The sequence below is a fragment of the Manis pentadactyla genome, chromosome 15 (assembly GCF_030020395.1).
Source record: "Manis pentadactyla isolate mManPen7 chromosome 15, mManPen7.hap1, whole genome shotgun sequence".
Classification (NCBI taxonomy): Eukaryota; Metazoa; Chordata; class Mammalia; order Pholidota; family Manidae; genus Manis; species Manis pentadactyla.
This window is the reverse complement of record NC_080033.1, coordinates 19,528,364-19,552,879: the sequence shown is the minus strand read 5'-3', so window position 1 is coordinate 19,552,879 and position 24,516 is coordinate 19,528,364. Positions and strand designations below refer to the sequence as shown.

The 24,516-nt window shown below is 51.9% G+C and overlaps 5 protein-coding genes across 11 annotated transcripts; 2 read left to right on the top strand and 3 right to left on the bottom strand.

The window, feature by feature from the left end:
* Positions 1-2,932: 2,932 nt before the first annotated feature.
* PROSER3 (proline and serine rich 3) lies at positions 2,933-11,081 on the bottom strand. 5 transcript variants are annotated; one of them, XM_036928983.2, is made up of 11 exons: positions 10,934-11,081; positions 9,888-10,067; positions 9,490-9,689; positions 8,551-8,678; positions 8,344-8,450; positions 7,578-7,660; positions 7,337-7,476; positions 4,491-4,684; positions 3,465-4,380; positions 3,294-3,375; positions 2,933-3,136 (listed from the first exon to the last, which is right to left on the bottom strand). In XM_036928983.2, exons 2-11 carry the CDS (start codon positions 9,891-9,893, stop codon positions 2,995-2,997), a joined length of 1,998 nt encoding a protein of 665 aa, XP_036784878.2. In that variant the 5' UTR covers positions 9,894-10,067; positions 10,934-11,081; the 3' UTR covers positions 2,933-2,994. The 5 variants fall into 5 exon arrangements, with proteins under 5 accessions (XP_036784878.2, XP_036784880.2, XP_057349138.1 ...); XM_036928985.2 differs by having other exon boundaries at positions 7,337-7,473; XM_057493155.1 differs by having other exon boundaries at positions 7,337-7,446.
* Positions 11,082-12,115: 1,034 nt separating this feature from the next.
* HSPB6 (heat shock protein family B (small) member 6) lies at positions 12,116-14,574 on the top strand. Its single transcript, XM_036928990.2, has 3 exons — positions 12,116-12,376; positions 13,262-13,384; positions 13,476-14,574. Exons 1-3 carry the CDS (start codon positions 12,179-12,181, stop codon positions 13,638-13,640), a joined length of 486 nt encoding a protein of 161 aa, XP_036784885.1. The 5' UTR covers positions 12,116-12,178; the 3' UTR covers positions 13,641-14,574.
* Positions 14,575-14,627: 53 nt separating this feature from the next.
* LIN37 (lin-37 DREAM MuvB core complex component) lies at positions 14,628-19,524 on the bottom strand. Of its 2 annotated transcripts, none has more exons than XM_036928986.2 (9): positions 19,318-19,524; positions 16,739-16,814; positions 16,496-16,546; positions 16,148-16,177; positions 15,981-16,066; positions 15,730-15,896; positions 15,000-15,140; positions 14,838-14,911; positions 14,628-14,754 (listed from the first exon to the last, which is right to left on the bottom strand). In XM_036928986.2, exons 1-9 carry the CDS (start codon positions 19,349-19,351, stop codon positions 14,673-14,675), a joined length of 741 nt encoding a protein of 246 aa, XP_036784881.2. In that variant the 5' UTR covers positions 19,352-19,524; the 3' UTR covers positions 14,628-14,672. The 2 variants fall into 2 exon arrangements, with proteins under 2 accessions (XP_036784881.2, XP_036784882.2); XM_036928987.2 differs by lacking the exon at positions 19,318-19,524 and adding an exon at positions 19,095-19,238.
* A 1,110-nt stretch (positions 19,525-20,634) lies between these two features.
* PSENEN (presenilin enhancer, gamma-secretase subunit) lies at positions 20,635-22,075 on the bottom strand. 2 transcript variants are annotated; one of them, XM_036928991.2, is made up of 4 exons: positions 21,943-22,075; positions 21,652-21,808; positions 21,108-21,212; positions 20,635-20,919 (listed from the first exon to the last, which is right to left on the bottom strand). In XM_036928991.2, the coding sequence occupies exons 2-4, from the start codon at positions 21,710-21,712 to the stop codon at positions 20,780-20,782; spliced, it is 306 nt and encodes a 101-aa protein (XP_036784886.1). In that variant the 5' UTR covers positions 21,713-21,808; positions 21,943-22,075; the 3' UTR covers positions 20,635-20,779. The 2 variants fall into 2 exon arrangements, with proteins under 2 accessions (XP_036784886.1, XP_036784888.1); XM_036928993.1 differs by having other exon boundaries at positions 21,652-21,770; positions 21,943-22,050.
* Positions 22,076-22,160: 85 nt separating this feature from the next.
* U2AF1L4 (U2 small nuclear RNA auxiliary factor 1 like 4) lies at positions 22,161-24,432 on the top strand. The gene is made up of 8 exons (XM_036928989.2): positions 22,161-22,296; positions 22,442-22,529; positions 22,912-22,978; positions 23,061-23,110; positions 23,185-23,283; positions 23,464-23,597; positions 23,704-23,799; positions 24,167-24,432. The coding sequence occupies exons 1-8, from the start codon at positions 22,253-22,255 to the stop codon at positions 24,249-24,251; spliced, it is 663 nt and encodes a 220-aa protein (XP_036784884.1). The 5' UTR covers positions 22,161-22,252; the 3' UTR covers positions 24,252-24,432.
* The last annotated feature ends 84 nt before the right edge of the window (positions 24,433-24,516 follow it).

The following is a 24,516-nucleotide window of genomic DNA, read 5'->3' as shown; positions in this document are numbered from 1 at the left end:
CAGAATACTGAGAGGGCATTCGCCCATGGTTTTCAGTAGCTCAGATGCCCTGCCTGGGACATAACCCTAAGCACTCTGCGACGTGGCCTTACCCTACCCACTGGATATTTTCCTTGCCTCCTCGTCCTTACTACAGGCCGGCCTCCAGCCTTAACTTTTTTTTCCTAGGACGGACTGAGTCCAAAATGCCAGAACAACACCACACCTCCCACAAAGCCAATCCCAATCATTCCCACCACTGATGAGCAAGGCCCAGAAAACGCTCTGTAACAGTCCCCTTCCCAAGAAGACTCTCTCATTGGTTATGCTTTCAACAGGGACCTCCCCTCCGAAGGTACAGCCTTGATCCATTCACTTATTCACTCAGAAACTCTGATCACTTAATTTGTAGATACATCACTAGCCAAAATAGGGAAATATATACCCTATCCACATGGAGCTCAAAAGTTGTTGGAAGAAGACAATGAAGAAAATATTTAAAAATACAGAAAATTAGAAAGTGTTAAATTCTATAAATAAAAAAAGGTAAGCAGAGATTGGAAGGGAGTGCTGAGACGGGGTCAATTTATAATTACTTATTTCAACTTACTGAACTTGCTGACCTCACTCACATTGCCCAGATTCTCCCCACTCCCATCAGCCTCAGTGGAAGGTATGACACCTGACTGCAAATTCTTTGAAACTCCTCTCATGAAAAGGCGGAGTCTATGTCCCCACCCTGTCAGATCTGGGCAGGACTGTGACAACTTCAACCAACAGAAAATAGTGGAATTGACACTCTATCATATCCAAGGCTAGGTGGTAAAAAGCAATGCAGCTTCTTCACAGCCTTGAGGTGTCATGTGAGAAGTGTGAGTAGGCTGAGAAGCCATGCTTTGAGGAAGCCCAAGCCACATGGAGAGACCATGTGTAGGCACTAGAGTCCACAGTTCCAGGGGAGCCGTCCTGGAGTCAAATGAGCCCTGGTGCCAGACTTGTGAGTGAAGAAAGCTCCAGAGATTCTACCCCTGGCTATCAAGACACCTTTGAGTCTTCCCAGTTTAAACTCTATAGACATCATGGAGCAGAGACAAACTGTCCCAACTGTGCCCTGTCCAAATTTCTGACTCAGAATCCAATAGCATCATAAATGATTGTTTTATGACACTGTTTTGTGGGTTGTTTGTAACCCAGTAATTGAATTAGGATGGCCCTTTGCCAACTAGTTAATTCCTACCTGTCTCAGCTTAAATGTAATTTCCTTAGGAATCCTTCTAGGCCCCAGTAGGCCCCCACTCTACCCCCAACTGGATCAGGTGCTGCTACTATAAACATCTATTCCTCTTTATATCTTAACAGCTATTTCCTTCTTGTTGACTTCATCTAAATGTATGGTTTGTTCAAAAAGGTTGAAAACAAATGTTCACCATGTCTGTGACCTACAGAAGCTACCTTTAACAGAAATTCTCCTCCTCTTAAAATAAAGATATCAAAATAACCCCGATCATATATTCTCCAACATATTATGCAGTTTCTAACACACAACAAAGTGAACAATTTTACAGTAGACACCCATATGCCCACCACTTAGATCATATCACTAACATTTTGCTACATTTGCTTTACCTCACATCTACCTATTACTGTATTCATCTATTAATTTTTGGATGCACTTCAAAATAAATTAGACATTGGTATACTGTCCCCTAAATATTTGAGCATGCGTATCTTTCACTAGAGTTCAATGTTTATTTTTCTTTTGTGGTAAAGCTATATACAACGAAATACAGAAATTTCACTGAATTTTGACAAATGCATACACCTGTGTAACCCAAATTCCTACCCAGCTTAGCAACTGGATTCCAAAGTAAGAAAGAGAGGAAAACAAGTGGAAATTGTATAATCTTTTCTAATCTAGTTTAGAAAGTTAAAGTAGTTATCACTTCCTCTGCATTCTATTTGTTGAGGCAGTCACAAAGTTCTACCCAGTTCAAGAAGGGGCACAGACTACTTTTTGATGGTAAGTGTGTCAAAGAATTTGCCAACAAAACAGTAAGTTTTCCAATAGACCAGACAGGTGATGATAGCCTAGACTGGGGTGAGGGCAATGTAAGGGGGAGAAGGGATTAAATTCTGGAGGGATTTTTAAAGGACTTGCTAGTCAACTGTGGGGGTGAGGAAAAGAGAGGAGTTAAGAACAACTTCGAGGCTTGGCCTGAGCAACTAGAAAGATGGAGCTGAGGGAAGCTGGAGAAGAACAGGTTTAGGAGAAAAATGGGGAGTTCAGTTTAGGACCTGTGAGGTTTGAGACACCTCTTAGACCTTTGAGTGGAGATGGTGAGTGGGTAGCAAGATATAGAAGCCTGAGGCTCAGTGGCCAGGTAGATAGCAAGTTGGGGACTGTCAGAATAGAGACGGGCTTTGGAGTCATGAAGCTGGATGAGAACACCTGGGGATGAGTATAGAGAAGTCAAGGCCAATACCTTAGGACACACCAGGATGACAGGTTGGGTCAGTAAAGGCACAGCCAGAGAGGTGAGGAGAGGTGTGGGGTTTTGCAAACCAGGCAAGGAAGCACTTCAAGGAGGGAGGGAGCACATCAAATGCTGCTGCTGGCTTGAGCAGGATGTGGACCCAAGACTAACCGCTGCCCAACACTCTGATGACACCATTAGCTTCATGCCCAGAAGTCAGTTACTTTGATCTCATCTGAGATAGGGAGAGACCCACTCCTGAGCTCAGAATCAGGTAAGGTGAATCCCAGTCTTAGCTGAAATCTTTCCTGGAATCCCTTTCCTGTCCTGATGTTGGAGAGGATGAAACCAGAAGATATTTTCCACCACTGGTCAGGAACTAGAGTGGGGGTATAGCAGGGCACAACCACAGTGGGGAGGGGAGGAGGGGAGCCACTTCCCTTAAACATGATCTTTGGTCTTTCCAGAATAACCCTTTTCTCAGTGACAGCCAGTAACCTGGAAAAAAATATTTTATTGGGAAAAATGGAATTTATACAATTCACAGTTGTCTAGCCTTAAGATAGGCTCCTTCCCTCCGCAGCTGCCTCCCTGAGGACCTGGAGGGTGACCTGGCTGGAGGAGACCAAGACCCTGGGTCTTCAGTGTGGTCCAGCAGATGGGATAATTGGGCATCCACTTGCCTGGAAAAAAGCCAGGGGAGCAGAGGCAGTGGTATGTGCTCATATTGGAGTCTGGGGCTCTGGATGGTTCCAGGAAAAGAGTTCAGGAGGGGTGAGCACCCAGTGGGGATCTCAGGGGATTCAGGGGCCCAGCGTTGTAGATCCTGGTGATGGTCACCTTTTCTGCTGCCGCAGCTCCGTCCGTTGAACCCTTAGCACCTGCAGTACAGGGTCATCCTGGAACTCGCTGCCGTCAGAGTCTGATGGAAAAAGAGCAAGCTACAGGGAGCAGGAGTCACAGGGTGCTGTACCACCACGCAGCTCCGGGCAGCCCCACGCATCACCTCACCTTCGGCAGTCTGCAGAAGCCAGATGGCCTGGGACAGCAGGTCCCCTGAGGGGGCAGGATCAGTGGGGGATGAAGGCTTGGCCAAGGCCTCAAGAGACCCTGCCTTGAGCGAAGATGGCGGGGCCTTGACCCAAGTGGCCACCTCCTCAGCTGGAGGGGGCGGGACCCCGGGCTGCAGATACCCAGCTTCAGCTGAGGGAGGGTCTTTTTTTTTGTCCTTCCTAGGCACTGAGGACACTAGGGGGAGTGCGGCCTTGACATTCCTAGGCTGTGTAGTAGACAGACCTGGAGGGGTCTCTGCCCATGGAAACCGTGATTCAGACGGAGGGGGCATTACTTCTGAGGGGCGGGACATAACCTTGGCATGGTGGTGTGTGGACTTGACTTTCGGAGATTCAGTCTCCAGTGGAGGTGGACCCTCAAGGCGAGGGGGCGAGTCCTCCAAGAGGTCTGGGAACAGCCGAGCCTTTACTACCTGGCCCAGCGCACCTCTGAGCTGCGGGCCAGGCCCCTGCTCAGCAGCCGTGACTCTCCCAGCAGACTCCTGGCGGAGGCCTCTGCTCTTGCGGGGCTTCGGGCCCTTCCTCTCGGACTGGGCGGGGCTGCTTGGCACAGGGGTGGGCGGGCCCTGGGGGGCGGCTGAGGGGGCGGGAGTGGAGGCCGGAGGCACCTGGGCAGAGGCTGAGGGCGTGGGAGGAATGGCCCCAAGAGATACCCAGGGACCGGACTGTGGGGCCCAGAAGAACCCATGGGGATTGGGACCCCAAAAGATGTGTGGAGAGAATCCTGTGAGAATAGGAGGCCTTTCCACATGGAAGGTCCCCTGGGGAGCAGGCCAGGGCACGTTGCCCCAAAGAGGAAGGCAGGTAGGCTGAGTTCCCAGGGAACCAACTGTCTCTGCAGGAGCCGGAGAGCTCTGTAGACAGATAGGGACAGGAAACTGAGAGGGAGAGAAAGGGCAGAGGGTCTTCAGTCCCCCTTAGGCCTCCCCCTTCCAACTTCCCTTAGGATCCCTCCTCATCTCACTGCAGTGGTGAGGGCAGGGGTCTGGGGCAACATCCAGGTTCCATCACCCTGGCCTCCTGGAGCCTGTTCAAACTTCCGAGCCTGTTCAAGCTTCCGACGCTGCCGCCACTGGTACAGAATGTCATCCTCTGGCCGCAGGGGTGCCCGGGAGGAGACAGGGGCTGAAGCAGGGATGGGGGCAGGTGCTGGGGCTCCTGTGGGAGTAAATCAGGGTAAGACAGGGCTGGGGTGATGAGCAAACCAGTGACAGCCTGTGCACACACTCTTCAACCACACCAACAGCTCATTCAAACAGGCTCTCAGATGATATCCCAACTTCTCTCCAAAGTGGAAAGTGGGAAAGGGGCAGTCAGAGTCATGGACTTCTTTCTTGACCTCTTATCATTCAATTCTTCATTCATCAATGAATACTTATTGAGCTCTTACTGTGTACCAGGCACTGTTCTGGACATTGGGGTTAAAGCAGTGAACAAGAGATCCCCCAGAATCTTCTCACTTCTACCCCCTCTACTGCCCTAACCTGGGGCCAAACCCTTAACAGCCTCCTCCACGGTTTCCCAATTCGCCTGTCCTTCCAGCCTGTTCCATCTGCAGCCAGAAGGAGCCTGTGAACACCTAAGCTAGCTCAGGACCCACCTGTCACAGAACCCTCCCCAGGCTGCCCCTCTCTACTGGCAAAAAGCAAAGCCTTTGCATTTGTGTGTTCTTCTGTCTGGAATGCTTTTCCCCTTTTCCCTCTTGTATCCACAGGGTTCACTCCCTCAAATCCCTCAGATATTTGCCCAAATACCATCTGCTTTGTGAGGCCTTCCCTGGCTACCCTATTCAAAACTGCAATAATCCCTAACTTTTCCACTTCTCTTCCCTGTTCCATTTTTCTTCTTAGCACTTATCACCTTCTAATATACTAAATGTAGTACTTCTTTGCTCATTTATTATTCATCTCTCACTCCGCAACGGCAGCTACACAAGAGCAGGGATTTTTGTCTGTCTGGCCATTACTTATCCCCAGTGTTGAAAACAGGGCCTGGTGCAATCAGGATTTGTGGCATAAATGCAAAATGTACTGTTTACTGTACTCCATCCAGTGCCCAGCCCTGTGCTGGGGATACAGCAGTGATGAAGGGCAGGGCCACTGGCTGTCTCAGTCCAGGGGGGCAAACAGACATCAATAACATCACACAGAGCAGCATTTCATCAGTCATGATCAGTACGGCTACCATTCTCTCTCAGAAGCCCTACCATCTGATGCTGCAAAGTGGGAGTGGGAGGAACATCACCTCTGACCTTTCTCCTCTCCCCTCTACATCCTGTGATTCTATTTCCAAACCTGGCCATTTCCCTCTTCTCTGCTCCTCAGACTGATACAAGTCAAGCTACAAGCATCTCTCACTGGGGGTTGATGGCAGCCAGAAGGAATCTGTTAACACCCAAGAAAGTTCACATCCCCTCCTTGCTCAGAACAAACTCCCCCGGGGCTCCCCAGTCCTAAGATAATGACCAAGTGCTTCACATACCTACATGGCTCAATGTAATTTGAGCCCTGACAATCTCCCCCACCTGGTACCACATTACTCTCACCCCTGGCTCTTGCCTTTTCTAGTCTACTGTATGCACCGAGCTCTCCCCACCTCAGGTCCCTTGTAGATGCCAGAGGGCTACTGTCCCTACCTTCATCATTCAGGTCTCCACTTTGAAAGCATCTCTCCCAGGAAGGCCTTCTCTGAATTCCCAGTTTCACAATCCTCTCCTGCATGGCCCTCATTTCTGTTTACATTTCACATTTACATGTGGGGTTATGTAGTTATTCTCTGCCCCACTGTGACTATGCTGTGAAGACCATGAAGGTGGGACCATGGATGGGTTGATTCACTGTGGAATCCCCAGTCCCACTTATGGGGCCTCATACACAAAAGGTATTCAATGTTTGTTAAATGAAGGAATGAATAAATTTAATTTGCAAAACAATTCATGAAGTAGGTATTAGTTTTATCCCCACTTTATGGATGAGAAAACTGAAGCTCAGGAAGGCGAGGTGAATAAAACATGAAGCTTAGGAGAGAAGAATCAGGCAAGTGCTTGGGCAGGATCACACGACATGTGAGAACTCCCCTCTTTTATTGTTCTTGCCTAGCCCCACTCATGGGAGCCCTGTGAGACACGGAGAGCATCTATTTGTGTACCATTGCATCCCACACCTGGGAACAGAGTAATAGTAGCAATAATGATAACAGTAATAGTAACCCAGGTCCTTTGTCCCAGCTCTGAAATCTTGGGGGAAGAAACTTGAGAATTCAACAGTTTGCACATTTTAGCAAAGTCACATATGTACGACAGGGGTCTAGGTCAGTACATCAGACTCAAATAATTGGTATTTGGTTGAACATTATGAAATTGTCAATATTCAAACATTTTTTACTTACAAAGACAAAAGCTCCATACGGTTCAATGTAATATATCCATAGCAAAAAGTAGGGCTATTCACCCTAAGTGAGATATATAGAGATTATAAGTAGACTTCATATTTTTTAGGTCTGATTTTGCCATCAAATCAGGAGTGGTGCCAAATTTGCAATAAGCCTTCTGATTTTGGAGCTTTGCAGACTGCAGACAGGATGCAGAGAGGATGTCATATTAATGTTACTGCTAACAGAGCTCTGCTAAGTGCTCCATGTATTCACCAGCTCATCAAATCTTCACAATACCCAAAGGAGAGGAGAACAATTATTATCCTTGTTTTAAAATTTGGGAAAAGGCCCAGAGAGGCCCCAGGTCACACAGCTGGTAAATGGTGGAGTTGGGATTCACATGAAGACTGTCCTGAGTCCTTGCCTCCCAGAACTTACTGTGCTCCTTGTGGTCAGAGCCCTGGCCAGAGTCAGGGGTGAAGGTCATGGAGCAGGGAGACAGGTCATCAGAGCTGATAGGGAATGAGGAGCTGCTGGTACCGCTGGGGCTGAGGGAGGAGGATGAGACAGAAGCCTTGCTGTAGGGAAAAGGCAGAAGTGAGGCAACAGGGGTCTCAGAGGCAGTGAGCTGGTCCTGGAGCTGTAGGAGTGGGTTGGATGATGGGGGCAGGAGAGGCACCTGCGTTTCAGCAGCATGGCGGCTCTGCTTTGCAGACTCAGTGTCTCCAGGTCCAGCAGGGATGAGTTCCATGTGCTGAGGCTCTGCGAGGTGAGAGGGGTCATAGGCCAATGCCTATGCCAAAGGCTGCTGGGAAAGGGGCTCTGGACAGAGAGCTGAAGTGAAAGGCTGTACTCTACCTGGTACCCTCACATGCTGGCTTAGAATCTGCTTACTCCTCACGGCTTGGAGGCTAAGCCTGGCGGAACCGGTTTATATATCCAATTTTCCTTCATGGATCCACACCCTTCAGTTCAGTCATCATTGTGGGAAAAGGGCTGACACTACATTCCTGACCAGGTCTGGCTAATCACAACACTCTGTCCTCTGATTCACAGTGACTGGCTTAAAGATAAGCGAATGAAAGTAAGTGTTGGGGCCTTGGATGAAGCTATTAGAAAAACCTCCTTTTTCCACTGGAATAACTATGTAAGTTTGAAGTCTAGAGCTATTGGGGCTTTCTTAGCTACTTCAAGGGGAAAGCTTGCCTGAGACTGAGCCCAACAAAGGAACAGAGAGACAAGTAAGTTGAGTTCCTTCCAATACTGTTAAAACACCTGAATCCAGCCATGCCTGAAAATATCACCTTATGGATTTCTTGATTGCATTAGTCAACAAGCCTCCTAGTTTTGCTTTAAGCTTCCTTGAAATGGGATTGATTCTAATTCTACCAGGACTGGTGCTGTCAGTTCAGGCACATAGGGAAGGGAATAGATGAGGATGTCACCTGCTTTATTTCCTGAAGGGGGGCCATAGCCTTAACTTGTGATGCACTGACAACCTTGGCAAGAGTTGGCACTTCATTGTTGGGTCTTCCTTCTGGTTCACTGGTTTCTGTTGAGAAACCAGAATTAGGGGACCAGAAGAAGTGGCTGTTGGGGGCGTCGATCAGGAAAGGTTTTAGGCTGGGAGTGGATGGGACTGAGGCAAGTACCTGCTGCAAATTGACTGCTGGGGTCTGGAGAGTCAGGCCGAAGCCACCAAAAGTCAGCTGGGGTTGGGCCTGCAGGCTGGCGTTCTTCACGGCTTGTGGGCTGAGCCTGGCGGAATCGGTTTATATACCTGTGAGCATCAGAGAATGGGAGGTGGGTGGGATGAGAGCCAAATAATATTAGTAATAATAATCAAAATAGCCCATGTTTATTAAGCACCATGGCAGCAGCTGGTAGTTGTCCCCCAAAATCTGTTCTCCTTTCTTATATAGTAATGCCATATTATAAGACTTACAATACTGGGCATATAGCCACTCTTCTATAGATACATTTATCAGGTGCTCTTGTAGATTTATGGTCATGTAACTAGGTTCCTGACTAACAAAGTGGATGTAGTTGGGAGCCATTTTGGTCCATGAAGGACACAGCAACAGCCTAGGGATAGGAGAGCAAGAAGATAGAAGGAAACTATGTCTCTGATACCTCACCTAGGGGCTGCTGTATAAGCTCTGGTTGCTTCCACCTGGACTGTTAGAGTTGAGGGAGAAATAAATGCTATCTTGTTTAAGTCACAATTAATTTGGGATTCTTTGTTACAGCAGCTGAACTTGTATCCTACAAACCCAAGTTCTCACTATTGACAGGCATTGTTACAGATGCTTTACCACAGTAACTCCCTGAAAGTATAAAACAGTCCTAAGGGTTATGTGCTATTACTACGTCCAATTTACAGTTGAAGAAACTGAGGCCAAGATCATAGAGAGAGTGACAGAGCTGGGATCTGAACCCAAGCAGCCTAGCCCTAGAGCTCTTAATAACACACATGAAATGTGATCCTAAAAGTGCTGCACGAACAGCTCTTGCTGTGATGATTTTTATGAGATGCCTGCTCCCTTCCCCTGACCTGAACACATCTTTCCCCCAGGGCTGCTGTTACTTACTTGGCCACTACAGAGTCCCCACTGTCAATCAGGGTGGGTGGTGGGGAGGCTCCCATCTGTCCCTCAGTGGTGCTGGGTGGAGAAGAGGTCCCTGAGCTGGATGGCCAGGACTCCTCAGACACTGAGGAGTTGGGGTCTTTATCCAAAGCCTTGGGAGCTTCTGGGAGCCTGGATCTCTGGGACCTGGATGAGCTCAGGGTCTAAGATGGGGGGGTGGGAGAAGAAAATGTGAGGCCTTGAGGAGTAATCCCCTAGAGGAATCAAAACACATGAAGTCTCAGTCCAGAGAGGAGGAAACATCCCACAATGGTAATAACTCAGAGTGATAGGGGATCCAGGTGGTAGAGGACTGGCTAAGAGCAGGGCCATGGGGAGGGGAATGTCTCCTAATAGCTCACCCTCATCTCTCATCACACAGCTTCCTTCCCTCTTGTTGTCACTCCCTGGTCACTGGGCTGGCACAAAGCACTCTCTGTGTCTTCACCTTGGGATGCCAGGTCTGATTTGGGGATGGCCAGTAGTAGCTTCAACCCAGGGGAGCATCCCACAGGGGTTATCTGATGGAGAAAACTGGCAAGCTGTAAGGGGAGAGTGGAGTTGCCAGGCAGAGCATGGTCACTGCACCCCTGGCAGGGTGGGAAGTAGAGTCAGGGGTGGGAGGTGGGGAGGATGGGAAGAGGAGGGCAGAACGAGATGATTCTTATGGATTCCTGGAAAAGACAGACCATAATTCCCATGAAGCACCACTGCACATTCAAGATAATGATACTGGAGGCACAGTTCCCACCAGCTCTTGGAGCAGTCTCAAGAGAAGAACTCAGGAGTTCTTAACCCTGTTGGTGCTTCTTAACCCTGGATCCCGTCTAGAAGGAGTCTTTTAAAAAATACAGATGCGCCGTCCTCACCCCCAGACCAATTGGAATGGAGGTAGTGGGTGGGGGGAGAGGACGAACATCTGTATCTTTTTCGCAGCGTCCCAGGAGATTTTTAAGTGGAGCACGGGTCAAGAACCTCAACTAAACCCTATCACTGTGCATTTCCCGTTAAGTCCTTGGTACACTTAGGAGAAAAGGGTAGATGGACTACAACTCCCATCAGTCACTGGGCTTCGCCTAAGCAAGAGAGGTAAAAAAGAACACGCATAGGAGTCTGAGGCAATCTCGAAACTAAGAAACTTGATTCCCAAGATGCCCCTGGACACCTAGAGGAAAAGAAGCCCTTGGGGCGACTTAGAGAAACGTAAGACGCTATGGGACCCCCGGAATGGTGAAGTCCAAGGTTGAAGCAGCCGAAGGCTGTGTGTGGAGCATCTTGGGAACTGTAGTTCCAGTTGGGTTGAGACTGAGAGACTCGGATTCCAGCAAACCTTACCCTGGGCTGTGTTGCTTTCACCCTTGGTCCTCTCCAGGCTTCCTGTGCTCCCCGGGAAAAGAAACCGCCTCACCTGTGGCCCGTGCCGCAGGTACCTCGATGCGTCCGTCTGCTCCGCTCCTTCACCGGACTGGCTCCGAGCGCATCTTTGTCGCTTAGCAATGCCGTGTCAGCCCCGTCCCCCTTTGGCAGTACCCGCGCGGGAAGAGAGCTGCCTCCAAGGCGACCAATGATAGAGTGGAAAATAAAAGTAATTGGAAAGTGGCCAAAGGAAGATGTGTCACAACTGGCTGTAACGCTGACCTGAATGAGAGAGCATTTTTGATTGGAGAACCATAGCGTGCAGCAGTAATTGGCAAGCTTGTGGACCAATGGAAACGATCTGAGGCTGGGCTCCTGGTCCGGAGGGGTTCTAAACTACACTCGATTTCCTGAGGTAGCGTCTTCTAGCCACGCCCCCTCTTGCTGCAGAAATCACATCCAGACTCCAGTCTATCGTTTTTTCTGTTGCTGGGGCAGTCAGGGGATCTGTCCCCTCTCTAACTGCAGTCCCTCCTTCAGTGGGAACAGCCAACCTGGCCCTCCGGGTATTCTACCCACTTCGTCTTGCTGCAGGAGCAGCTGGTTGCGCCAGGTGCCAGGTCCGGGCTCCTGGCCGAGGTGGCAGGATCAAAATGAGCTATTTCGGGCCCCGGCACACGGCCCTCGGGGAGCCAGCCTGGACTGTCCGTGTCCGCGCCCTCTGGCCATTGCTCACCTGGCAGACCCCGCTACCCTACGCACCCGAGGCTGAGTCAGATGCACAGAATTAGGCCCGTCCTGCGGGGGGGTTGGGCTGAGAAGGGAGTAGGATCTGTTTTCTGTCCTTCTGACAGCCTGGCCCGGCTACCGCATTCCCTATACCCGGGAATCTGCTCCTAAGGCCGCCATCTGCGTCATCCCCAGAACTGCCTGCGGGGCGGGGGAGGATTTAAGTGACTGGGAACTCTGCAGTGGGCTAATCAGGCCCTGGATCCGAAACGATGGGCTGTGCTTCCCACACCAGCAGGCTTCGCCTCTTCAGCCTTAGTTTCCCCTTCGGGAGATTGAGGGACCTTAATGACATCTCTCTGACATCCAGCAGGCGCTTAATAAATGGCCAAGTCATTGTTGGGTTTTCTAAATAAGGCTCTATTAATGGCCGGGTATGGCCGCGGTCCCAGTGTCCCCGGGCGGCCCGCCGAGGGGCGGACACAGGGCATACTATAAAGCGGCGGCGGCTCACGCAGGGTCACTGCGGTGCCTAGGGCGGCGGTGGCGGCAGCAGCGGCGGAGCAGGATGGAGATCCCGGTGCCTGTGCAGCCCTCTTGGCTGCGCCGCGCCTCTGCCCCGTTGCCTGGCCTTTCGGCGCCTGGGCGCCTCTTCGACCAGCGCTTCGGCGAGGGGCTGCTGGAAGCGGAGCTGGCTGCGCTCTGCCCCGCGACACTAGCCCCCTACTACCTGCGCGCACCCAGCGTGGCGCTGCCTGCCGCCCAGGTGCCAGGCTTGCAGGAGGGGCGGTAACCCGGCCTCCCTGGATTTTGAGCGGGGTGGAGTTTCACTGCTCCGTGGGGCTTCCAAAGTTCGGAATCTCAGGCCGGGTTACCGAAAGGGGTGGAAGGTCCCAGTGGATCTGAGGAGGGTCTCAGTTCTGAGGGGAGTGGAAGAGCTGGGACACTTACAGGGTTGGGGTGGTCACTCTGAGGGGTCTTGGTGACTGAAGGAGGTTGGTGACCTAGGGAATATGGGACAAAGGGGGAGCCCAGTCTTTCTAAAGGGCGTGGAGATTCCCAGTGACTGGGGCGGGGTGGTGAGGTGGGGTTGGGGAATGTTTTGTTATTCTTGGGGAAGAGTTTGGCAACTCCATGTGGTGACCCTTTGTCTCCCGGAGAGGTAGAGGGGAGGAAGGATCCTGTGACTTGAGAAAGGGGGTCCGGCCACTCTGAGAAATGGGGGAGGAGTACTAGTAACTGCTGAGGGTGCAATCGGTCCCGTAATACGAGTGGGAGGGTAGAAAGAAGACTGGAGACTTGGGGAAAAGGCATCATGCAATTTCTGGCAGGGGAGGTCCTGAGAGGAAGGGGGCTAGGGAGTCAGTGTCCAGGAAGACACGCTAAGAGTCGTTGACACGGGGTGGGGGTAAGAGGGGAGCCTTAGCTTGTGGGACCGTAGGTCTTGCAAGGGGAAGGCGGCTTCACTACTCTGGGTGAGAAGGGAATCCTCGTGATTACAGGGGGACGGGTGATCGCAGTTATTCTGGGTGAAGCGGTCCTCACCCGCTACGAGTAGGAAAGGAGACTTTCCAGTTCTGAAGGCCAGGGTCAAGCTGCAGCACCGGAACAGGCAGGGGAGGGGCCTTGATGACCACCTGGGTGTGTGCAGGTGCCAACAGACCCAGGGCAATTCTCCGTGTTGCTGGATGTGAAGCACTTCTCGCCAGAGGAAATCACCGTCAAGGTGGTTGGCGAACACGTTGAGGTGCATGCGCGCCATGAGGAGCGCCCGGTGAGCCGGCTTGCAGGGGCGGGGCCAGAACGCGTAGGCGGGACCCGCAGGTCGGAGGGGCGGGGCTGCTCAAGCTTTTCTCTCCCTCCAGGATGAGCACGGATACATCGCGCGCGAGTTTCACCGCCGCTACCGCTTGCCCCCTGGCGTGGACCCTGCTGCTGTGACGTCTGCGCTGTCTCCCGAGGGCGTCCTGTCCATCCAGGCCGCATCTGCGCCGGCCCAGGCCCCACTGCCGCCCACTTCTGCCAAGTAGAGGTCTGGACACTCCTGACCCGCGGTATGCCGCAGGCCCCCTTTTAAAGCCGACCTGACTCCGCCCAGCCAGATGTCCTGAGCGCGCCAAGACCACCCGCTCATCCAATTTGGGATACTGTCCCGACTCTTCCAATCTAGATTCAGCCCGGATAACCTACCGCTTTCCACCGACACTCCCTCTCACCCTCTTCAGCTTGCAAACCCTCCCCCACCTCCTCTTTAGCTTCCAGACTCTACAAGCACATTCCCTCAGCCTAGTCTCCCATAGCCGGTGACCCCATTTTATTGGCGTATAACCCCACTGAAAACACTTATTTCTTCTTACTCATCTATAAAAACATCTCCAAATCCTATTTGATCCCCTCCCCACTCTGACATCAGACTGTGGTATGGACAGCCCTGCTGCCACCTTAGACCAGTCAAGCATAATCCCCCCACCCCTCAAATATCCCAGACAGCACAGACCTCCCATGTCAGACCATTCAGATGTGGTCCCAAGACCCTATCTTTCTCATTCCAACTAAACACTCTACTCCCTGCCACCCCCACCCATTTTCTGACTTGAAATCCCAGCCAGTCACCCCAAGACTCTTCTGAATCCCACTCTTGAACACCTATTCCAGGCCAACCAGGACGTTCAACCTCAAACTGTACAGACACCCACCCCATCTGCCCAGACTCTGCACAGATATCCTAGGCTCCCATCCCCAACTGGAACTGGAGTCCCCAGTCACTTTGTCTTGAGCCACAAGTCTCTAACCACATATCCCAGGCAATCTACCGTCCACAGCCCTGCCCTTATTCTCCAAGCCCCAACTAGGCAGCCACTTTCTTTGACTCCCCACAATCTTTCTCACTCCTTAAACTACCTGTTGTCCCATCCCCTCATTCCTACCTAGGCCCACTCCCCCAATAAATGTGCTAGAGCTGTGCCAACCACTTTATGTCTTGGGCTGGGAAGGATGGGCTTGGAGCAACCAGAGGCCAGTGTGGAGGGGAATGTTTATTAGGATTGAGGGACTACGAAATATCACTGTCGTTCATACATCTCCCGTAGGATCTTCATGCTTTCTGAATAACGAAGCTGGTTCCGATGAGATGCCTCCTTCCACCTGCAGTGAGGGTGGGAAAGCAGAGGAGGACTCAGGGTTGTGGCAGTGGCCGGAAGGAGGCAAGCAGTTTGGGAGACGCTCACCTCTGGCGGATGCATTTCCAGCGCTGCATGTTGCGGTAGATGAGTGTGGAGGGTGAGGGCTCAGGCTCAGAGGGCTGCACGGTCAGAGAGGCGAGGCTGGGTGGCCATGCCCAAGCCCCACAACCTATGCCCCAGAGTCCCAGGCCAGTGTTCCATACCCACCTCGTCATCAGAGGTACCCTGGGTCTCAGGCTGCAATGGGGATGGAATTCGGGACCTGCAGGCATCTCCAGTTGGCCCAGGGGCTGTGGGCGGAGGCAACTTGTACACATCACGACACTTGCTGTTGGTCACCTCTGAACCCTGGACACAAGGGCCCATATGAGGCCCAAGAGAGTCAGAGAAGAGGGCAAGGGGCACACATTCCACCCCGTCTGCCTTTCCCAGTCACAATGGACATGAGGGTCTCGCCAAGGACCTGTCCTTAGGAGTCATATCTGAAGGGTGAGGACCTTACCCAGCTTGGGGGTCAGGTCTGACTATGGCAGGGATCCCTGTCTTCTGTCTAACCCAGGAACCCCCAATCACTCCTGCCCAGTCCAGAGACCTGCCCAGCCCAAGGGGTTCCCACCAGCTCCCCTAGGCCAGGTGGCTACACCTGTTTGCCTCTCTAGCTCTTGAGGACCTCTGATCTTAGAGGTCACATCTGCCCAGGGAAACCCTGTCCTCTTTCCCTCCCAGACAAGGTAGCCACGTCTCCTTGCTCTAGGGAGTTCCATCCATACCCTCTGCCTAAGTGTTCATATCTATGTGCTTCACCAGATCCAGGAGTTATTTGAGAACCCAGAGAACTGTGCCTGTTTATTCCACTAGCCTGGGGATGAAGGTACCTTATGACGATTTACCCACTGCCCTCCCTGGCTGCTGGGTGAGGGCCCACCATCCATCTCACCTCCTCATCCTCAAGCAGTGGGGGTAGCGGTGAGCTGGGTGAGCGTTCATGTTCACGGACCAAGGGGCTGTTGCGCATCCAGGCTCGGCAGATTGGGTACAGCGGTGTGTTTTCACTGAACTGAGCCAAATCCACACTCCGGTCAAACAGCTTGATCACATATGCGTCTAGGAGGGTGGGAATGGGAGGCATGTGACGATCCTCACAGAGCCCCCATCACTGCCCGCCCTTGAGGGCCATGGCCTACTTACTGGATCGCTGTGGCCCTCCCTCAGCCAGCCCGTCATCCATCTCCCTCCTCTTCTTCCTCCGCTGGTGAGGGAAGCGGGCAGATGGCCTGTGTGGGGAGGGAGAATGTCGGGACTGGGGTGAGGACTGGGGACCTCTCGACAGCTGGCTGGGGCCCCTGCCACCTTACCGTTTGCCAGTGGCCATGATGGAGCAATCCCTGTGGGGAGAGACAGGGTGTCAGCAGGCTGACCCTTGAACAAATGCCTGCTCAAACCCCCCAGAGAGCACCCTGGGGATACTGAGATCAAGACTGAGACGCTCACATGGACCCCACTAACCTAAGGTCTTGTGTTCCACCCACTCCCCGGGGGCTCCAGTTGCAACCATGAGGGGACCTAAGCTTCTACTGCCCCAGGGTCTTTGTACATGTAGACTCTGGTGGAGGGAGCACGGAGCAGAGTGGTTGGGGGCTTGAAGGAAGAAAGAAGTTACCCACCACAAACCCTCAGATATAAATCCCATCAACAAAACTTACTTGTTGTGGGTGTCTGAGGGGGTCTTCCCGGTTTCTTCATCTAGACGCTCCCTGGTAGAAGAAGAGAACTGAGGGCTCAGGGTTCCCAGGGCCCAGAGTGGGAAGGCACTGAGTGGCCTCTCCATTGGGGCCCTTCTTCCTTAAGCCAGCCTCTGAGGTCTACCCACATCCACCCAGGACCAGAAGGTCCAACCTGCCAGGGCTCCCAACTCCCTATGACCCCATGATGGGCCAGGTCCCAACCTGTCCATGTGACTCTTCTCTAGCAAACACTGCAGGACGGCGTCCAGTTGGTTCCGGGCCTTGGCCATCTCCAACTCTGCGGAAGAGGGTACCGAGCAGGAGTCAGTTCCCAGACTAATGGGCAGCCAGCTGGGTCAGGGAAGGGCATGGTGTTCAATTGTAATGTCAGGCCCACGTATGCTGAGAGGGTGCAGTGGACAGAGACGACTGGAAGTGATGAGCATGAGCTCTGGGTTCCAGGACTGTCCCACCTGCTCATGTGTGACCTAAGGCAAGTCCCCTCATTATATTGAGCATGTTCTTCATCTTGAAAATGGGGTGCTAGGACTGTTTTGAGATTTAAATAGACCTATGTTGCACATGAATCTCTTAGCAGGATGCAATGATAGTAAGTGACACACACAGAGTGCTATTATGTGCCAAGCATTGTTCCAAGCACATCACACATATTAAATCATTAAATTCTTGTAATACTGCTGGTAGGTAAATATGATTCTTATCCCCATGTTATAGATGATGAAACAGGCACAGAAATGTTAGCTACTTGCCCAAAGTAATACAGTTAGGAAATTGCAAGGCTGAGGATTTGCACCCAGGCCATCTGGCTCTGCAACTGAAATTGTAAGACAGAATCCCAAACTGGGTTCAGAATCTAGTCCCCAGATCTTTGTGTGGCTGAGACAGTGGTGTTATTTTAAGTCTGAATTAAATCTAAATGGGCTGACTTTTAATAGTTGGGAGATTTCATCTGAAATACAAATTTGTGGCTTCTTTCTTCTAGGAAATGACATCTAGACCCACCTTTCTGCCCTGTCAGCCTGTGTGTTTGCCCCCCTTCATCACAGAACTTAAGGGGGTGATGATGTTATAAAAATATTCTCCTCCCACTCTTGTTGTTTACATTCCTCTTAAAACTTCTAAGAGCTCTAGAGGCGCAGTGCTCAGAGCCTGGAAGGACACATGGGGACATGCTTTGCCAGCCCTGGGACTTGCTGAGGAGCCCAGGAGACACAGGGATTCCTGACATCACTCAGAGGAGAGAGATAGGTGTGTGTGGGGTGGGTGGGAGAGGAGTCAGGACAGCTCAGATTCTAGCGAAGAGCCTTGGTAGGAGCCAAGGTATGCATTATGGCCACATCTCTTTCTCTAGCTCCTGCTTCTCCTGAACCTCAGACCTTGGGATCCCATGGACTCCTGGACGCCTCCTTCTGAACATCTCCAAGGCTCCTTCCATCCCCTGGGTCCCACAGTGGCCTGTGTGTCTCTAAACTTACCTCTTTTTCTGGGCCCCCATCTCATGGGTAGCCCCACCATCCCCCAGTACTTCTCTGGATCTGAACATGGACACCTCTCGCCCTCTACCACCCCAGCCCACCAACCCCATGGCCTGTCCACTTGACCTCAAAAGTCTCTCTCCCACCTACCTCTTCTTCATCCCTAACTCTGGTCCTTTCTCTTCCTCCCCCTGGGCTCCCAGCCTCAGTCTCTCCTTCTGATCCACCCTCTACAAAGTGGCTTGAGGAATCTTCCTCAAACCAAACCTGACCCTGATCCTCCCGTTAAGAAGCCCCCATGATTCTACAGTGCCAGGACAGAGTCTGAGCTTTTCCACCTGGTGTTCACAGGCCTCCAAGACCCTGCCTACCCCTTCCTCCCACCATCATTTGTGCTCATTCACCCCTCACTTTTCTACCCATGATCTTTCTGGGGGCACTTTTATTAACTCACTCCTAGGTTCAAAACCCTCCCTTGGCTCCCCATTTCCCTCAGAACAAAAGCCAAAGTCCTAACAAAAAAGCCTGGGCTCTCAAGATGTTTCCATTCTCCTCCTCTTGGCCTTCATCTCCTTACATCCTCTACCTCACTCACTCTGCATGGTGGCCTCCAAACCAGACAAGGCTTCCATCTTGGGGCCTTTTCAAGGTGATTTCCTTTGTCTGATTTGCTGTTCCCTCACATATCCTCACAGCTTTCTCCTTCCCCTGATCTTCTGTCCTTCTCCTGTTTCGTTTCCTTAACACTTATACCATCTAACATCCTACATCATTTTACTATTACTTTTTTGGTCTGGATTCTGTGCCTCTCCCACCACCCTTAACATGCCAGTCCTGGGTTCCCATCAGCTCAGTCCCAATCCCACATGATTTCCCCTCTCTCAGCTTCCGTTTCCCCATCTATCTTATTTCCTACTTTCTAGGATTACTGGGAGACAGTGACAGCAGGATTAAAAGCTTCCCTGTACTTCAGGCGCTCGGCACAAAGCTTGACTCATGACCATTGGTGGAAAAGGGGAAACTAAGGCAGAGCCAAAGAAAGAGTCCTCAGAGTCATACGGCTCGGGATCCCCACGCCTTACCGCACCACACTGCCTGAGCCACCCATTCGCTCTCAGAGGTATCTTGAGCACAGACCGGGAGGGTATTACGGTGGCAGGAATCGCTCGATGCCTGACAGCCACAGTAAGGCGGGCTGCAGGGAGAAGTTGCGTACTCCGTGTTATCGCGATAATCCTGTCTACCCGGACTCCCATACCCTGCTGCGTCGGTGCTCCCGTAGGCCCCCGACCTCGGGGTCCTCACCTGATTTCTCCACTTTCACCTTCACCGGGAACATGCTTTGGGTCTGGGCTCTGGCTAGCTGGGTCAGAGGAGCCCCAAAAGGTCTAGGGTCACAAGTCAAGGCCGGAGGCAGACGGGGAGAGGTCAAAGGTAAGCTTCGTGTGTTGCCAATCCTACGCTCTGAGCTGTGTCCGGCCGCGACAGCCGAGACTGCCGCCACCTTCTCTAGTTTCCTTTTTGTGGGCGGGCTCCTTTCACAGTTGCTTGTCCCCATTAGTCAGTGCAACCGTCGACCTCAAACTCTGACCAATTGACAACCGTCGCGGTCGGCTCCCAACTGTAAGTCCCACCTTTCTGGGGGAGCGGGGGCCTGTTTCCTGAAACAAACCAACAACATCCCCGGGCGCTTTCTGGGAGGAGTAGTTCCAGCTCCCCAGACTTAGCCAGAATAACGGCGCCTGCGCCGCGCGAGGTATGGTGGGAGGTGTAGGATCAGGGCTTCGCCAGGCTTCTTGGATCTTGTGTTAGATTTAAGGAGCAGCAATTTAGCTATTGACCGTATTTATTTAACCGTGGGAGTCCCTCTTGTCCCCAGGAGGAAGGCAAATCTGGAGTCAGGCTGGGTTCCCTCTTACTGAGCACTCGTTGCTTGCCAGCTACCTGTTACTGTCTTTTCAGGTACAACCTCATTCATTTAGCAGATACTAGTGTGCCAGGCACTCTTGTAGGCACTCAGGGACACTGCAGATAACAAAACAGACAACCCTTGCCCTAATAGAACTTATATTTTACAGTCTGTAAGATGAACAATAAGCAAAACTATTTTAAATGAAATGTAATAGATGAGAGAATATAGGCTGAAAGAGACATAGGGAGTACCAAAGGGAGGATTGAAACGCTAAATAGGATGGTCAAGGAAGTCTTGATAAAGCTCTTGAATATGTTTACTGTTGCAGACATCTCCTTGAAAGAATGGGAAACTTCCATTTATCACATGTGTGTTGGCTCAGATAAATTCTAGGAGGTAACATTATGATCCATACTTCTGATGAGAATATGGAAGCTGAGTGGGAAAGTACTCTTTTCAAATCCACACACCACCAGTACAGAATAGCAGCCCCTCCTAATGGAAGCATTATTCCTTTCTTGGTTCCATATCTGTAAAAAATATGGTTCCTAAGCAGGAAAGTTCCTATATCAGAAGATTATGAGTAGTATTTTGTGGAAGAAAAAAAAAAAAAAAAAAAAGCACATGATGTATGCAGCACTCAATAAATGTTCCTGAATAGTAAATATCATTTTATGCTGCAACCTCCAAAAGACTCCAGGACATCAATATAGGGAATTAGGGTCCTTTATTGGGAGATGTCAGCAGAGAACATAGGAGATGGAAACAAGTTTTAGGGGTTTGAAGAGTGGGCTTGGTGTAGATGAGTCCATTCTCGAAGAATGAGCAGGTCCCAAGCCTGTGCAGAGGGAGTTGTCAGGGGGTACCCAGGGGTATGGTGAAGGAGAGGTAGTCCCCAAGGGCGCCCCAACGGGGCCGGTAGATCTGGAAGATGGTGATCCAGGTGGTGAGTATAATCACCCAGAAGAGGAAGCCCACAGCTGAGCGCCAGACATCTGTTGGAAGGAACAGGAGTGGGGACAGTTGGCCTTACCTGCTCTTCAGCATCCCCTAGACTAGCCCTGTCTTCTCTTCCACAAAGCCCCAGAATTCTGGAACCTCCATCATCCCCTCCCACCAAGGGTCCTTGATTCACCCCACACACACACCCGATGGCCTCCCTTCATGTGTACCCTGGACTCACAGCCTTTGATTTGGCTCTGCTCTGTGTATGCTGGGACAAGGAAGGCCTCTCGGAAGAACCAGAAGATGTTGACCAACCAGAGAAAAGGCAGGAAAGCAAACCCACCTGGAGAGAGAGAGAAAAACATACACGCTCACACACACGCACACGAATACAAGGCAATGAAGATTTTCTCAACCCTCACCTAGAGGATTTATTTTTATTTGGAAGGCCCTCTTCCATACCCAAGTTCAAATGGAGATCTCTGCTCTTAGGGTCTCAGAAATCCTGGCTCCTCCCTGGAATCCGAGAATCTGATCCTTCGACCATCTCTTCCTCAGGCACCAGGAGTCCAGCCCCGCAACTCCCCTCCTCTCTTGAGACCAAGAAGTTGAGGCCCCAGACGACTCCTTCTTCAGGACCCTCGCCCTCCCCTCAGACCCAGGAGTCCGCGTCCCCAGTCGCTTTATCCCATAGACCCGAGAATCCAGGCCCCCTGACCCTCTTCTCTCAGGCGTTCTAGTCGTCCCCTCTTCTCCTGGGACGCCAGGAGACCGGCCCTTACCCAGATAGTACTTTCGGCACAGGTTCAACTTCTCCTCGTTGGATATCCTCTCCAAGTTCATAGCTGCGCTGGGGCAGGGTCGTTCCGAGGGTCTGCACGGCAAGACCCAAGCCTTGACCCTTAGGGACAGATGCAAGAATCGCGAACAACCACGCCCCTATTACGACAAAACGGAGATAAACTGAAAGGTGGGTTTGCTGAAGAAAGGGCACTCCTGCTCCCACCAGCAAGCTGACTGAGTTGGGACGCTCTTTATATTTATTGGGATGCACGAAACGACCCCCAACTTACCAGCGGAGTCTACTTCCTCCGGCTTGGACGCCTTTGCCACTTTCAACTATGGCCGTTCGCGCAAGATGCCGCAAGTACCTCTGGAGTTCGTAGTCTTTTTTGGTGAGGCACTGCTGCACGCATGCGCTTTCAGGGAACTCCAGCCGGTGAGTCCTTGGGGGGTAGGGCGCTGGCCTCCAATACGCAAGCGCATTCGCGAGTTTCTGAGCGCGCGGTAAGCGTGCGGGGGTAGCGACAAACTACACTTCCCAGAGTCTTATGCAACGGAAGTGACGCAAAGAGCAGACAGAGTTGGAGGGCTCGGGTAAAAATGGCTGAATATTTAGCCTCGATATTCGGGACTGAGAAGGACAAGTGAGAACGGGCGCGGGGAGTGGCCTCTTGGGGGACCGGGGACAGGGCATTTGGTTTCCCGGTGGCTGGGCGGCATGGGGCGGTGTTTCTGGGGTGTCCGGCCTCCCGGGCCCTCGGTTCACCTCTGTCTTTGCACCTCTTCCAGGGTTAACTGCTCTTTTTACTTTAAGATCGGGGCCTGCCGGCACGGGGACCGGTGCTCCCGGCTTCACAACAAGCCGACTTTCAGCCAGGTGAGATCCAGCACGGAGCCTAGCAGGGTTAACGTTTCCCGGCTATTCTCCTTCTGTTGTCCATCATAGAGAGGTCCCGCCTTTTCCGGATTTCTAAGGCCCACCCTACCGCCCAGCATTTTTCTTGTTGGACCTCTGCAGGTTCCTCCCCCAACCTCCAGGAGTTTGGCCACGCTCCCGTACGTACAGACAACACCCTTGGACTGCCCCTCACTGCTAGTTGTCCCCTTTTCAGGTTTCATTAGGGGCAAACATCGCTGACACGCTCAGTGTGCTTAGGCTTCTTTGGTGCAAGGTCCCACCCACAATCTTCGAACCCAACCTTTTTGCATGTAGCCCCGCCCTCCGAGCTCAGGCCCCGCCCCTCTTAAATTCTGTTCAGACCATAGTGCTGCTCAACCTGTACCGGAATCCACAGAACACCGCCCAAACCGCAGACGGATCTCACTGTGAGTTTGGGATGGGTCTTGGGGGCAGGGCGGACAGTCCCCAGCAGGCTACCTTCTGATTCCACCCTGCTCCCTCCTCTAGGTCACGTGAGCGACGTGGAGGTGCAAGAACACTATGACAACTTCTTCGAGGTGAGTGTTGGCAGGGGTGGGTTGGGTTTCCGGTGGGTCAGGAACTCAGCTGAATTCCTCCTGGTTTTCTGCAGGAAGTGTTTACGGAACTGCAGGAGAAGTACGGGGAGATTGAAGAGATGAATGTGTGCGACAACCTGGGGGACCACCTCGTGGGCAATGTCTATGTCAAGGTGCTTGCTATTCTCCCATTAGAGCCCAGAGGTGGAGGCATTTTAATGTCTAATGCCCACCACTGAAGCCTCACAGCTGGAGGTCCATCACTAAATCAGATACAGTCCAGCCCCAGAACTGCTTAACAAATCTGAAGATTTTTGAGTTTGCTTGCTGACCCTGACTGACTTTCCCCGCAGTTTCGGAGAGAGGAGGATGCAGAGCGGGCAGTGGCTGAACTCAACAACCGCTGGTTCAACGGGCAGGCTGTGCATGCAGAGCTGTCTCCTGTCACTGACTTCCGGGAGTCATGCTGTCGGCAGTATGAGATGGGGTATGATAGTACAAGGGTGGGATGGGCACCTGGAGTCCCAGACTCCTATGTGCTGGGGAGGCTGTCACTGGCAATGGTCTCTTCCATCTGGGCATCCTCTACCCAGGGAATGTACCCGTGGTGGCTTCTGCAACTTCATGCATCTGCGACCCATCTCCCGGAACCTCCGGCGGCAGCTCTATGGTCGGGGACCCAGGCGCAGGTACTGCAGTACCAGACTACCAAGACTTTTCATGCCCTGCGGCTGCTATACCAAATGAACCTGAGCTTATTGCCTGATAACAGGGTCTCAAGTGTTTTGTACCCTAAAACCAGCTCAGGGCCCCATCCTAACACCAGCACCTAAGTCCCAACCCCAAAACCAGCTGGAACCCCAAACTCAAATCCAAGACTAGCCTGGATCTCTAATCCTGATATCAGCCCCTGAGCACCTATCTGGAGACCATCCCCAGGAATTCCAGTTACTTCATCACCTACCCTGCCCCATCCCAGAGCACAGAGACAGACCTGGGGGATCTTCACACCACTTCCCATGGCTCTAAACCTTCTCTTGCCACTCCTGTTGCCAGGTCACCCCCGAGACCCCATATTGGCCACCGTCCCCGAGAAAGAAACCGACGACGTTCCCCAGACCACCGGCATGGCCGCTTCTGAGACCCTGGCTCCCTTGCCCTTCATCTCTGACAGGCATGGATGTTCCTGGCCAGAACCCTTCCTCAACGCTTCCTTAACTCCCCAGCACCATCTTCCCCAGGCTGTGGGGCTCCATAATGTAATCCAGTCAACACAGGGACCTTCTTCTACTGCCCCTCCCCTAATAAAGTTCTGTATTGAGGGTTTAGAGCTTCATTGTTAGCTTGAGCCCAGCTATGGGCTGGAGTTTCCTTCCATCCCCGCATCTCCTGATGAAAAGGGGAAG